Raw genomic sequence first — 14,741 nt, 5'->3', positions numbered from 1 at the left:
CGTCAGGAAGCAAGCTATCTTCCTATAGAGGTGCTGTTAAGAACATATATACACAAATAGCAAGAAGCATAACAGAACTAAAATCGGAGAAATGGACTGAGGTCCAGAGATCTGAGCCTAGATTTCAGCCTACCACGTGTAACCCTGAGAGAAGGCAGTACAAGGGCAGTGTTTGAGAGCATGGGCTGGGCTGCCATTATGAGAGCATTTGAATCCTTATCCTGCTACTGGCTACCTGTGTGATTCTGAACAATTACATGTTGACTGGGTTGTTTTGCAGCTTAAATAAGGTAGTGTACTTCAAGCACTAAGAATGGTGCTAGGTGTATAAATGATTGCTTAATGATATTTTAAAATGACTGTTCTGGGTTAATCCCTTACCCTCTCTGAAAATCTGATTCCTTGTGTGTAAGTTGTAGATAATAATTCTTATTTCACAGAGTGTTTGAGCTAATATACATGAAAGGGAGAAGTACATTATTAATACATCATTAGGAAATTCACACATCTTTTTTCCCTACATATATTCACAAGCACGCAGTGAGAATAACTGTAATTACCATCCTCATTTCCTGAGGAGGATACCGAGATTCCATAACAAATCCAAAGTTACCTGGTCAGGACTGGAATCTACGACCCTGAGCCTTTGACTGTTTACTACACAGAGCAAGAAAGAACTGCCAGGGAGACCTTCAAACAGAAGATGTCTCATATTCTTATCTTACCTAGTCTCCCACATGTCTTGGAATTGCTGCGAAGGTGGTTCTTCTCTAGTTTAGTTTGGGTAGTGTAAACAACTGCTGCTTTGTTCTGAAACTTCCTGTGTAGCTAGGGCTCTGAAGCATTCTACATTCAGCTCACAGGTGCTGTGCTGAGCTTGAGGCTCTCCTTGGAGATCCCCGATATTCTGAGAAGTGTGCTGTTTGTTTCCTTCAAACTTGGTTTCTCTTAGAATCACGCTCTCCCACTCTCAAGCTGCGCTATTTCCACATGGTGTTGAACTTGTGGATTTTGCTCTGAATAATTAGACCCTTTCTGCCCTCAAGCTAGTCCACATTTGATTTCTCACCCACAGACTCACTGTCTTTCTCCTCTTGTGTCATGTGTCCTGGTTCACTAGTCATTTCTAGCTTTAGCTTATCTATACCAACCTTGTTTTATTTCCTGTGAGTCAACTGTCTTATGATGGGAGGATTGACACCCTTAAAGCTCCATATTCAACATGGATATTGAGATTTTCTTTGGTCTACAAAAAAATCACACATATGATTGACTCAAGGGACTCAGGAAAAATAGGGAGTGATAACTTGCCCCTCCACAAAGGATGCTCTAAATAGAGACAATGAAATGAGAGGCTAGTCATCCCTCCAGAGCCACCTATTCCTCTCATGCTTCCCTTCCCCCGCTTGTTTCCTAATCTATCCATGTATGGCTTTGATTTAATACTTTAAATCTACTTGTAAAATATTTGACACTAGAGGGGTGGGAATTTCATAAAAGACTATTAATTCCACATATAGCTACCAAGTCCAATACATTTATGGGAAAAAAATTACTGAAATTTAAAAAATTACCTTAATTTAAATACCACCTTCTAAAACTTAGCCCTTGGGTGCAATATATACAGTACAATTTTTCTGAAACATTTTGGTTCAGGAAAGCGTGTCTAAAAATTGCCTCATGCAGGATATGGTGAAACCCAGACCATGAGTCAGTGTTTTGTGTGTGAAATCATCCAGGTTAAACAACTGCCTTCCAGAGCGCTTCCTACTTCCTGCCCAAGCAAATGGACCTCAGATTCCCTCAGGGGACTGTCAACCCCTGAAGGTAACGTTCTAAGGTCCCAATTTCCTTTTTTCTGCCTCAGGCTCCCAAATACCTTCTGGACATCATTTTGTGTCCTCAGTTAGAGTTCGTCAATTTTGAGCACAGTTCTGTTAGCCATCCACACTTGGCGACTCAGGCTCTGACTTTCCTGCCACCACTCCTGTAACTAACTGTCTCCACCAGCCACGCTAGCCTCATCTTGTGGTTCAGAGGTAAATCAAGGAAGCATCCCCTCCCCACTAACCACGTGCCCAGCTGGATCCACCGTTGGGCTCTATGCTTGTCCTGAACGGGAACCCTATTGGCTCCTATGTCAAACTGGCAGTTCTGGAAAAATATTGTCATCTTGGTCCCTGGTCGGGTATAAGATTTAAGGTTGTTGCCTGTGTTTCTTCCTCTTCTGCAAGCCTAGTTCTAACACTACAGATTTCCATTCACTGACTCACAACATTTCTTATAGTATTCAGAGGGACCAGCTTCCATTCTTTTTTTTTTTTTTTTACTTTTAATTTACTTTATTTGTATTTCAGAGCTTAAATATACAGATAACTACTTAGCTTAGTTTTGGATACATTTAGTGTTAGTTATCAATAATATACCTGAGAGGAAATGCCTGTGACTGAAGGATATTGAAAACAAGAGGGGGTAGGTGGGAAGGCAACACAGGAGACAGATCTTGGAAGACCCTTTATTCAAGTGGTAATTGAAATTGTGTGAGAAGTTAGGTTACTGCTTTCATAAGAAATCGAGAAGAATGAAGGGTTGAGAACAGCTTCCATTCTTGGAATAACATTTTCATCCTTTCTTAAGCAGCACATATGTTCCTGCTGAAAAGAGCAGCAGAAAGCTGCAAGCACGCGTTTCCGAAGTGGAACGTGGATTTGGAGCATGCGCACAGAGAGCCAAGTCTGAACAAACTATTAGGCGATGATGCCAGGCCAGTTTGGGGTTTACATCATATAGCGTGCGAGGTCAACACCGGAAGAGACACGAGCACAGACTTGTTTTTAATTCAATTGCTTGAGAATGGAGTGTCAGCCATTTAGGTAATATTCATGAAAACAGGACAAAATAGAATTTTCTGAGGATTGAAATGAGAGAAGCTGGGGGAGCAGGGGACGGGCTGGAGAATGGGAGTCTTCTGATACAGACAACAGTGATTTGAACCAAATTTGCTCTTTTCATATGCAAATACGCTGTCTTCTGTGCAGCTGGCATCTTCGCTGCTTCAGAGCACGATCAAAGAGCATTTCCCGAGAGCACCATTGTTCCAGGCAGAGGCTACTCTTTTCTCTCTCTACAGATTGTTCAATGATACGTAAATTGAGAACCAGTACTGAGTGGTTAGTTTATTTTAGTATAAGGTTCCCAACTGTAGAAGTGAATTTCATCTTCTCGGCTATTTGTTGTTAAAGCCAACATTTTTTTTTTTTTTTTAAACACACACAGATACACATAAAATATGGTGGCATATTTTTATGTTGTTTTGTTATGGGGGAAAAAAGTAACACATTTTATTTCCGGACCTATTTCTCAACAATCGGAATCTGGCTTTTTACATCAAGGAAATTAGTTTAATTTATAAGTGAGTCAGTTGTAACAAAATGTAGCAGTGGTGCTCAAATCTCAGTGTAGCAAGAATTCTGAAGCAATATTTCTATAACACGATCTCTTCAATTCCCTCATGCAAATTATTACGTATATTCCTCAATAACTCTGTCATCTGCTTTCTCCCTATGGCATTAGTCTCATCCTTTCCTCAAGTTTTATTTGGATTCTATTTTCAGAGTGTTGAGAGTCTTAAAATTCTCCTTAAAAAGCTAAATCACCAATGAACATGCAGCGGACCAGACGGAACAGAATGATGTTATTGACAAAACAATTAACTGGGCTACTGAGCTATTGGTAATAAATAAATAGTCTTCATGATCTACAAATCTGACTGACTGATTAGTCAAAAATATGGATATGGAACTAATGGAATGATGAGGGGGCACTAGGCACATTATTGTTCTGAATTTGAGCTAACACAAGCAAAGTTTAAGCCTAATGCCACCTGATGCGTAATAAGTATGCAATAAATTGTGCTTCCTACCCCTCACCCCCATCTTCTCTGCATGCTTCCTTTATTATCTTAATTGAGAACAACCTTAAAATTTGTATTATATTAGCATTTTTTTTTCTTTTTGGTTGCACCGCATAGCTTGCGGGATCTTAATTCCCCGACCAGGGTTCGAACCCATGCCCTGTGCACTGGAACTGCAGAGTCCTAACCACTGGACTGCCAGGGAATTCCCTATATTAGCATTTTATTGTTGTAGTAAAGGGGCAAAAACCCTAGTATTCTTTCAGTATATCTAAGGAATTCTTTCATTAGGATGGCTTTATTTATTCATTTATTTATTTATTTAGTCTCGTGTGTGTGTGTGTGTGTGTGTGTCTGTGTGTGTGTGTGTGTGTGTGTGTGTGTGTGTGTGTATTGATTCCCTGGATTGATTTATCTTTCAACCTTAAACACTGAGTTGCTTTTTGCCCTCTAGTTAGAAAGTTTTCTAGAAACCTAAAATTAATACTGTTTGTTCAAGTTATGTGGGTATACTTTATCCTCCTTGAAAAGTAAGATTCCAATTTTGTATTTAGAACATTAATATTTTGAACTCAGTGTCTTAAAAGACAAAAGAAAAGAAAACAAAACAAACAAAAAATGAAAGGAAAAAAGAAAAATAAGTCCAAATTTTCTAATCACGTTTTTCACACCAGCTCTTCTATCTACAGTTCTTTAATTTTCCCAACAAATATTGCTTATGTTGGCAGCTATGCATGGTTCACATACTCTTTAGGGAAGTACGTGTAACTTAAAATTTCCCACACAACAGTTAAGGGGAAAATAGCACATTTTTGTTTTACTTCTATGAAGACTGAAAAAATGGTTACTTAACTGGAAGCAGAAGCTGTAGTTTGTTAAGAGAGATGTATTCCTGACCCAGGAGTTCCAAGTCTTATAAATATACAAGTGATGGTTTTGATAACCTCATCCTTCCGAGTGATGAGAGAAACATGTTAGTGAGGACGTTTGAAATAGTAGGGAACACATAGCAAAGACATTTGAGAAAGCAGAAGAGAACGCAAATGAGAAAAGTAATACCAAATGAGAAAATTACAGAAAATTGGCTCTATCAGTTGAAAGTAAGCTAAAATGAACAGGGAGGGCAAGATGTGATGCTAAGCTCAATGAATCAGAGACTCAAAGATTCTACAGAGAATACAGAATGAACATGGAAGAATATTATTAATGGGCATCAATCAGCACAACACGATATAGAGCCACATTTTTCTAAGAAGTAACCTTAAGAACATATTCAGAAGTGAATAGCGTGTTCCTGATTACTTATGAAATGCTCCTTGTGTGGACATTAGTATGAGTCCAGGACACTGTACATTCTGCCATTTTACTGCAGAAAATGGAATTATGATGGAACGCGGTGCCCTGGGAACGAGGCAGTGTTGTCTTCTGAATCCACTCAGTAGATCTGAATTGTAGAGGTTCACATCCTAGGCTTCAGAAAATTGCTGTCTTAAAATTCCTGAGAGGAAGGAAGAATAAAGAACAGAAAGGCAGAAGAAACTCAACGTAGGAAAGCGTATTGTACTGGCAATTAGCGGGGCTATTAGGCTTTTTAAATGTGACATATATTTACATTGTCTTTACATTTGTATTTATATATCTCTTAATGTATGATGTCAATTCATTGAATCTAGATGTAATCACTGATCTAGAATGGTAGCTGTGAAACCATGCAAAGGAATCCAGTAATTTATTGGACTGGGAATATAACCCAAATTGGCATATCAGTTGATAAGTGGCATCTACTTTTCTGGAGTACAAGGAGCAAGGATATATATGTCACATTTTTGAGAAACCTAACCAAACATCAAGAATTTGAAAAGTAAATAAAAAACTGCATTCTAGGCAGCAAGAGGCTTACCCACAGCCTTAGGGAAATGGTTGATTCTCTTAGGGATGGTAAAATAAGAACAGTGCTATTGGGGGAGCCTGGAGCTAGATGGTTATTTCCCTAAATCCCTGTAAGGCCACTTTCCTGTTCAAGATGCCCCCTATTTTCTGTACTCTGGCCCTTTTTGCCCTTGAGGGGCATGGATTTACCTCTTCTGTTTTCCCTATGAAGAGTCTGGGGTGGGGGAAGAAAGGGGAAAGAAATGAACTTTCATCAGGGGAGGTTTGTTTCCATCAGGCTATATTGGGTTTGAGTTGTAACATATTTTTTTTTTAATTGCAAGAAAAAGAAGCTTTATAAGCATTCACAGCCTTCTTTTTTTTGAGGAAGGAACGTACAGAACAGAGGAGCAAGTCTTCCCATTACCCCTTGGGACATCTCAGTTGTTCAGAGAATGATTCTTTGTGGACCAACTTTCTCTAAGTATTTTTTTTTTTTGGCCACGCGGCATGCGGGATCTTAGTTCCCCAACCAGGGATGGAACCCTTGCCCCCTGCAGTGGAAGCGCAGAGTCTCAACCACTGGACCGCCAGGGAAGTCCCTCTCTAAGTAAAGGAACACTAACCTCCCAGATAAATCCCTGCATAGAGGGTGAGTTTACCATTTACATGTAGTACATCTGAGGACAGACAGAAAATAAATAAAGCTTTCTGCTATTTTTGGCTTCTCATTTGGAAGTGCCTAGTCAGAGGTGAAATTAACAAGTATAAACGTGCACATCTGGTTTCACAGAAAGCAATATATTAATGATAACTATGATTTCTGAAATTAACAAATAATCCAGTAAGGGGTTTAAAATTTTTTTGTATTGAAAACAAGAAGGTACCAAGAAATCACAGGTATATATTTAATAAAATACTTTTATTAAAAAAGAATAAGGTTGGGCTTCCCTCGTGGCACAGTGGTTAAGAATCCACCTGCTAATGCAAGGGACACGGGTTCGAGCCCTGGTCCGGGAAGATCCCACATGCCACGGAGCAACTAAGCCCGTGCACACACTACTGAGCCTGCGCTCTAGAGCCCGTGAGCCACAACTACTGAAGCCTGCGCACCTAGAGCCCATGCTCCGCAACAAGAGAAGCCACAGCAATGGGAAGCCCGTGCACCGCAACGAAGAGTAGACCCAGCTCACTGCAACTAGAGAAAGCCTGCGCGCAGCAACGAAGACCAATGCAGCCATAACTAAATAAATAAATTAATTAAAAAAAAAAAAAAGAATAAGGTTACATAAAATCAGGACCAACCTGGGATATCTTGAGCATTTAATTACTATAAGAATATTGAATAGATAAAATCCATTTTTGTGCCAATGTATAATTATATTCATATCAATCTTAATATATAATAAAAGGACCTATTATGTGCCTAGCACTCAACATATATTACTTCATATAATCTTTATAGCAAATCTATGAAATCTGTCCTTTGACTTCCACTTTACAGATAAGACAATAGAGACTGAAAGAGATAAGAGTAATGTATCCAAAGTCACATAATTCCTTAGGCTAGATCCTAGTTTCAAATACAATTTTATCCCGAGTTGAAAAACAAACAAGCAAACATTTCTTTTTTCTCTATTTGCTCTCCTGTGTGGTTTCTCCTTTAAGCCTAACTTTCCTCTGGCTAATTTAAGAACAGAATTGTAGAGATATGGGGATTCATGTGAAAGTCTCCCCCCACCCGCCAGCGCTTGTGGCCATTGCTTTTTCTGGAGGACTGAGGATAAACTTTGTTCGATGCTACTAACGCTGAATGGCAAGAAGAGAGATGAGATGGAGTGGGGCAAGAAAAATGACCTGACTTCACAGAAGAAAGAATTCTTAAGGGGAAAGAGACAGTTGCTTGGAGTCAGCCTTGAACTCACACTACCCCAGTGGCTCAGGCCACTGCCCTTGTGAAAGCCTGTGACAGGCACCTCTGCTCATTTGCACACTCCGTAGCCAGGGCAGGTCTTAGAACGACTAGGATTTGGCCAGTGCTGCTGAATGCAAAGGCACCTGAACCGACAGTCGTGTTCAAATTGATTTTTGCTGGGGCTGAGCTCTCTGGTAGAAGAGTCTGGAGACATTTTTAGGCTTCCAGCCAATGTTGGCTAGAAGGATGGAACGGCTGTATGGACTCAAAAGACTTGACGTGCTTTAGAAGTGATGGCTGAATGAAACAAAAGCAGATCTTTTATAAAAATGGTATTTTGGGGTGGGCAGAATATTAATTCAACAAGAACCCAGAAACCCCCACCCCTTAGCTTCTGGATTCTCAGATATTAGAGGAATTATAGGAGCAACAGATGGTCTGCACTTCTCCCTAAGAATCCAAGTAGTAGCTTTAAGCATCTAGATCGGAGGTTGGCATCTTCTGGTCCTTAGGCCAAATTTTGTCACAGATATATCAATTTAACTTATACAATGACTGGGATTTCAAGCTTTGGACAAATCCTCAAATCCAGCCACGTGGGCTTTTATTTCTTCAGGCAATGAATTTGAATGGAGGGTCCCTCTTTTGGTACAGCATAGGTTTCCAGTTTGCTCAGTGCCTAGCCCTCTCCTGAGATATTGAAGCTCTGTTTGTTTTTATCATTACACTTCTATTGAGGATTCCCTTCCAGCAGAGAGCTGTCTGGATCCTGTACAAATCTGAGCTGGGAAAGCCTGTGAGCATCTCATTCACCAGCACTGACGATGGAAAGTGAATTCTCAACGTTGCCAGTTACTATAGCAAAGGTGACAGGAAAAACAGTCACTCATAGCTCTTTTGTTTTTTTCTAAAGAAAAGTTTCAAATTGTAGTTTTTTAAAAAATTATTCATTACTTTTACATTGTGATTTTCCCCTTTTTATTAAAAAATAAACAATTCAGTGGACACAAGCACATTTGAATCCCAACCTATCAACATCTTGTATATTTAAACTCTCTTGGGCTCTGAGAATGCTTTTAAATAGCTCAGTCCAAAACAAAGCTAATAAAAAGGCAGAAATAAAAGTAAAAAATCTACTGGTGAATGAATGACAGAGAGGTATTTACTTGTTACTACCCATTTGATTCAAGAATTCTCAAATAAAACGAAACAACCAAAGCAAAACCCTGAAGTATTCTTTTAGTCCTGTGAGTTGAAGGCCATTTATGCAGGTCACTCCCTCATAGAGTCGAATTTTGTGTGGGTAATATGTAGTGCTAAGTATGGCTGGAAAATTGATATGACATTTTTTTTGATTTCTGAAAACAGATTTTCCAGGCTTCTTTAGTGGTAACTAAAAAGTTCCTATGCAGGTTATACTTTATAGTGACCCAATGAGTAATATCTCTGTGAAGCAATTCAATCACTCATCATTTATCACCCCTCCAGTGGGACAGTTTCAGTATGTATAGATCCATAGTGTGTATGGGTTTCACTTTACTAAATGCAATAACTCATGTACTAGTTTGATATTTACAAAGAAATATTGGACCTAATGATAGTTTTTAAGGAGCTGTCAGAATATGGCTGAACCAATAAAAACCATTGTATGGAAGAATAAAACACTATTAGTAAATGTTGGTATTGATATTGGTAAATATTAGTATAGTGATATTAGTAAGCTTTATTTTGCATAGAAAAGTCTATTCATAAAAAGGGACCTAATTTCTTCCTTGCCTCCATCCTGAGAAATAGACAGATGAGGAAACTGAGCACCTAAGAGTTTGTAGCTTAAAGGCACATAAGTAGAAAATGAGGAATCTGGGACTACAGCTCAGTAAGTCTGACTGATGTCAGGGTCTTTCCCTAACATCTTGCCACATAAAAGTAGGGAACAGTAAAATCTTTGGGCTGTCAGGAAGGAAAGGATATGGACAGCCAAGATGTGACTTTAGTTGTTGTTGTTTTCTAGGCCATATTTTAGATCTAAAATATAAAGACATGCAAAGTGCCATGACGGTTGTTTTTACTTCGTCAGGATTGGGGGAATCTGCAAATTGGGTTGTACTGAACATCTGAGTTTAATGGAGATTATCTCTATTTTTATTAGGAGTGAGTCTGAGAGGTTCGCTGATAAAATGGAGAACAGATGCTCACTTCTGAGAACTAACCACAGCCCACAATCAAGCCCGATAAGAAATCAGAAAAGAAGTAACTTACTTTGAGCAAACGTGTCATAAGTTCATAAGGTAGAGATGAGGCTACCAGCAGAAAGTGGACAAAATGCTTGTGTTGGAAACAAGTTGACTCCAGCTTCAAAATCTAAGGAGAGATATCAGTAAATGCAGAGAGAGCTGTACACTCTGAGCAGAAAGCCAAGAGAATGAGTGATAAAATTAAACATTCATTAGGCAAGTGGAGGAAATGATCAAAATAACCACCAAAGAACAGTGAGGTCTAAATCTGCCTTTTTTTTTTCTTCTGGTGATATGTTGACATTATTGAAACCTTGCATCAGTATTTTCTAAAACTAGATCTCTTGGGTTAGACAGTAAAGAATTATGGCAGTTGGTCTTCCAAAGAGAGGTGCCATTGTCTGAGAGAGGAATTCAGTATGCCAAGAAAAGAAATGGAACTGCTGGGGTATGATGTAAGAAAACTACCAGAGAGTTCTAGTAATGTAAATGTGAGCACTTACTATTTCAAAGCCTCTAGTTCTTAGCATGTAAAAATGAAATAATAGTTCAAAGCACTATTTTGAGAAATAAAGAGATAATTGGCAAAAGGCCTCAAAAATAATGATGGCTAAATAAACTGTTGCTATTAATTTGTTCCAAGCATGCTTTCCTAAGCTTTCCTGTATGGTTAGAGGCATATGGTTTAAATAAGGAAAATTATAACAAAATACCGTACAGGAGTAAAAGGATCTCAAAGTCTGTCAAGAAGAAATTAAGAAGTTGAAGAATTTGCCTAGCATTGCTTAGCTAGTAGAACTGGCCGAAAACCAGGCCAGTTTCATTCCAAAGCTCCTGCTTTTTCCTCTGTCCCATTCTGCTTCTATAAATGAGCTGATCTGTAAGCAAAGGAAAGGTGATAATTACATTTATAATTTGCTTTGCTTTCAAGTTTCAGGTTTAAGCCGTAGTACCTCTGTCCTAGTAGGTGTACACTGTTGCAGAGCCAGAATGTAGCTTAAATACTTGGGTCCTTGCTTCTCTTTCTGCACTGGTCAGAGGCGTGAGATGTGGATGGTATAGAGCCCAGCATACTCTCACCATGAATCCGTGACCCAGGGCTACGGCTAGTCCCTGGTCCCAGCTCCAGCCTGACCCCAGCCACAAGCTCAGCCTAATTTGAACCTCTTCCCTGTAGTGAGGACACTTTGCATGATACTTCGGGATCCAAATGCAGGTAGTAAAATTACTATTTCAAAGCCAGGTGGGGAAACACCTGAGGAGATATTGGACTTGCTGAAAAGGAATTTTTTTTGGACTTTTCTTCCCCAAATTGTGGGAATGATATGTGGGAGGAGAAAATATTCAAGTAAATATGGTATGGTGGAGAGCGTCTGTAACATGAGCCTGGTGTCTCAAGGGAAAGGTCTTACTTTTGTGGCCCCTGGGCAAGAATTAACCCATCATTTTTCTTCCACGTTTCTGCCGCCCAGACTTGGCTGGAATCCTGGACAGAGGACGCTTTTAACCCCTCCAATCTCCTCCTCTGCTCCTTGCCCGGGGCTTGTGTGTTGTTGTGATAGGGTAGCCTCCCTTCCCCGCGTCTGTCCCTATGTAGGACTGTAGGAGGCCAGCTCTAGTGAATAGATAGGTAAGGACCAAGCGTGCGTTCCAACATTTGAACTAATCCAGCCAGTGTCAATAAGGAGAAGCGTAAAGTTCCCCGGATGTGGCCCAAGTCAGTTTACTTAGTCTAGGGGTGTGAAGTAAAGCCCGGGGTTTAATGACTAATAAAAGTCGCTCAAAGCCCCTGAGCTGTGTGTGCCGGGTCACACATGAGAGCTGGGATCCGAGGGCAGTGGAGACTCGCATGAGCTGCACATGTGGCCAGTGGAAATGAATTCTCAATTCCGCTCCGCAGCACGTGACTTCCTATTTCTGTAAGGTACTTCCAAGGGACTTCCTCTGTAAAATCAGCCAGCGTCCCAGAAGATTTCATTCAGCGCCGGCGCTGAGTTTCCTTCCAACCCGGGACAAAAGTTTTCCCTGAGATACGACGTTAGTTTCTCTTCTTTCTCTTTTCTTTGCCCTTGCCAGCATGCAAGGATCTTGTGGCTCCTGTACGTGATCGGAAGCTGAATACACTGGTGCAGATCTCAGTAATCCACCCGGCGGAGCAAGGTCTGACAAGATACTCCAGCACGGAAATTGTGGAGGTGAGCGTGCTGTGTGCCTGATTTACTCTCGCTATCTCTCAGTCTCTCTCTGGATTTGAGCAAACAGCTGAAATGCTTTAGATCATGGCCTGCAGCTCTGCTAGGTTGCAACCCTCCGTCATTTAGGAAAGCATACCTGAGGTTACTAAGCATGCATTTGCAACTTACCAGAATAAACAAATGGGGAAAGAACTTGCCTTTTTTTAATAAAAGACCTATTTTTCTTTAGTAAGTAGAAGGAAAATCCCCACTCTGGATCTTTGAATAGAGTACTAAATAAGGGAGAAAAAAAAATACATATATATATATATATATATAAATTTTAAATTAAATGGAATGAATATTTCTTTGAGGGGCAAAAAAGAAAGTTGTAAATTACCTAGAGGCGTTTTAAACCTAAGTGTTTTTGCCCTTTTCATTTTTTCCTGTATTCTTCAGATTGTCTGTGGAAGCTTCATATTCTCTGCCTTTCGTGCATGTCAGAAGCTTCATATTCTCTGCCTTTCGTGTGTGTCTTTTTAAAGTATGATGTTTCTCAAAGAAAGGTGGATGATTAATTTGAGACACTGTAATGTTTCTAGGCAAAAGGTGTAAATATTATTCATCCGATGAGAGATTTCCTATTTACATTTATTGTTGCTAATATAACATTCAAAATGTGTTGGGAGGAAACTTGTTATTGTGTTGGACCAGATTCAAAAGAGGAAGTGTTTCCCTTTTGATTATTTTGTTCTCATCACATATTTCACAGCCTTAGTGAATGAGAGATACTTATTCTCTGGGACTAAAGAAAATGTTCTCTACACTCCTTACGCTTTGCTTTTCTTCCACTTGGGAGCCCTGTCTGTTTTGAACGAGGAGTTTCTCTGCAGAATCTAAGTTGCCTACCCCAGACCTGACTTGCTGAGTGCCATTGGTGGAATAAATGATTCAGACGAAACTCCGTTCATTTCTCTAATGGGAATGACCCAGATCCTACACGTAGCCCTGACTCTGTCCTTGGGAAACTTTAGGTTCCAATGCTGGTATCGTTTGTAGTTAATGCTGTGGTTGACTAAACAAAAATAGTCTTATTCATTCAAGGAAAACTAAAATTGGAAAATTGTTCATTTATATGAAAACTATTTACAAGCATTATTTCAACTTGATTATTTTAAAAATATTGTCAAAACTTAAAAGAAATTATTTATTTTGACACATTTATTTGAACATACATAGCTGTTGTTGACTGTTTCATTCACTGCATGTTCCAGAGCATCTAACACCGTGCCAAACAAAAAGCAGTATTTGTTGAATAAAAGGAAGAAAGAATGAATGAATAAATGAATAACTTCAGCTTCCAGAAACTTCCATAAACAACTGGCTTACAGAACTCTAGCAAACATCTCCATGATATTCAGCACTATGCATATTTAAATATAGATATAAAATTTAATGTTGGATGTCAGCTCTCTAAAAATGAATTCTGAGGCGTGGAAAAACCCTGTGCACTGCATCCTGAGCTAGTAATTTCATAGCCCCGAATGCATCATATTTAGTTTCTTTCATTAGTTTTCAAATCAGTCTGAGAAAAAAAAAATACAGCTGAACATCTAAAAACAAATGGACGCTATCAGAGCATGGCTTTCAATTGAATCATTACAGAAAGGAAATAAAGGGACAGCGTAAGATTGCCAAATGGTTCTTGATGAGAAAAGAGCTTCATTTTAATTTGATCAGTCAATATCTCAGGTTATTTGCATAAATCACAGGTTATGTCCATTACATGTATTCTAAATGGACTGACAACTGACCCTAAAGAAGGGTGCTGCATATAATGAAAATAAATTGTTTTTCAAGATTCTTAGCAGCTCTGACAATGATGCAGGGCATTTACTATCAACAGCTCTATCAGTACTTTGGGGCCCTGGGTCGTGTTGTTCCCTGTGGGCATCATTTGGCAATTCAGATATCTCTTCTAATAGAACCACTTCCTAGAAAAACAGACCCAGACACTTTCTGCATTCTCACGTGTCACTGCATGCTGCTGACTGCTGCCTTATTGAATCAAAGTTGTCTGCTTGTGCTGTTACAGGGAACAAGAGACCCACTGTTCTTGACTGGTGTCACATTCCCATCTGAGTATCCCATCTATGAGGAGACCAAAATAAAACTAACAGTCTATGATGTCAAGGATAAGTCTTATGACACTGTAAGTACTTGTACTTATTTCTTTCTTTGGGAAAAGCAGTAAGCTTTTCCAAACCATTGGGTTTTTGATGTAACTGGCATTTTTCGAAGAGGGGCTTTGTACTGTGTTTATGGTTGTCTTATGTTTATAGTTTGCTGGGATTTCTTTCAAATTCACTTGGCTTAGTGCCATACTGGCAACTGGTTAGGAGCAAAAGCTTTCAGAACAGTTTCTCCTCTTTTTCAGGGAGGCTGGCTGGATGTCTTGGTTTACATTTTTGTTCTTATTGCTTTAGGAGTTGTTGAAGGAGTAGCACCGTGAGCGGAAAGCAAGTGGAAGAGAGTAAATAATGTTTCAGAACTTTCTAGATATTGTCATTATTCTAAAATGGGATTGATAAAGTGTTCTGCTTTCACAATTTATTCTTTTACGTACTGAATAAGAG

The 14,741-nt window shown here is 39.4% G+C and overlaps 1 protein-coding gene across 6 annotated transcripts in view; it reads left to right on the top strand.

Moving 5' to 3' along the window:
• Positions 1 to 14,741, top strand: part of INPP4B (inositol polyphosphate-4-phosphatase type II B) — a 606,964-nt gene that overhangs the window by 274,921 nt on the left and 317,302 nt on the right. For 5 of the 6 annotated variants that reach the window (XM_068542548.1, XM_068542545.1, XM_068542547.1 and 2 more), the window contains 2 exons: positions 12,008 to 12,126; positions 14,201 to 14,317. In XM_068542548.1, coding sequence (XP_068398649.1) covers positions 12,008 to 12,126; positions 14,201 to 14,317 — 236 coding nt within the window. Of the gene's footprint in view, positions 1 to 12,007; positions 12,127 to 14,200; positions 14,318 to 14,741 lie in introns of those variants that run through there. The other variant, XM_068542549.1, reaches the window with a different exon arrangement.

The sequence above is a fragment of the Eschrichtius robustus genome, chromosome 4 (genome assembly GCF_028021215.1).
Source record: "Eschrichtius robustus isolate mEscRob2 chromosome 4, mEscRob2.pri, whole genome shotgun sequence".
In the NCBI taxonomy this organism is placed as follows: Eukaryota; Metazoa; Chordata; class Mammalia; order Artiodactyla; family Eschrichtiidae; genus Eschrichtius; species Eschrichtius robustus.
Note: the sequence above shows the minus strand (reverse complement) of the source record. Positions and strands in the feature narration are given on the sequence as shown.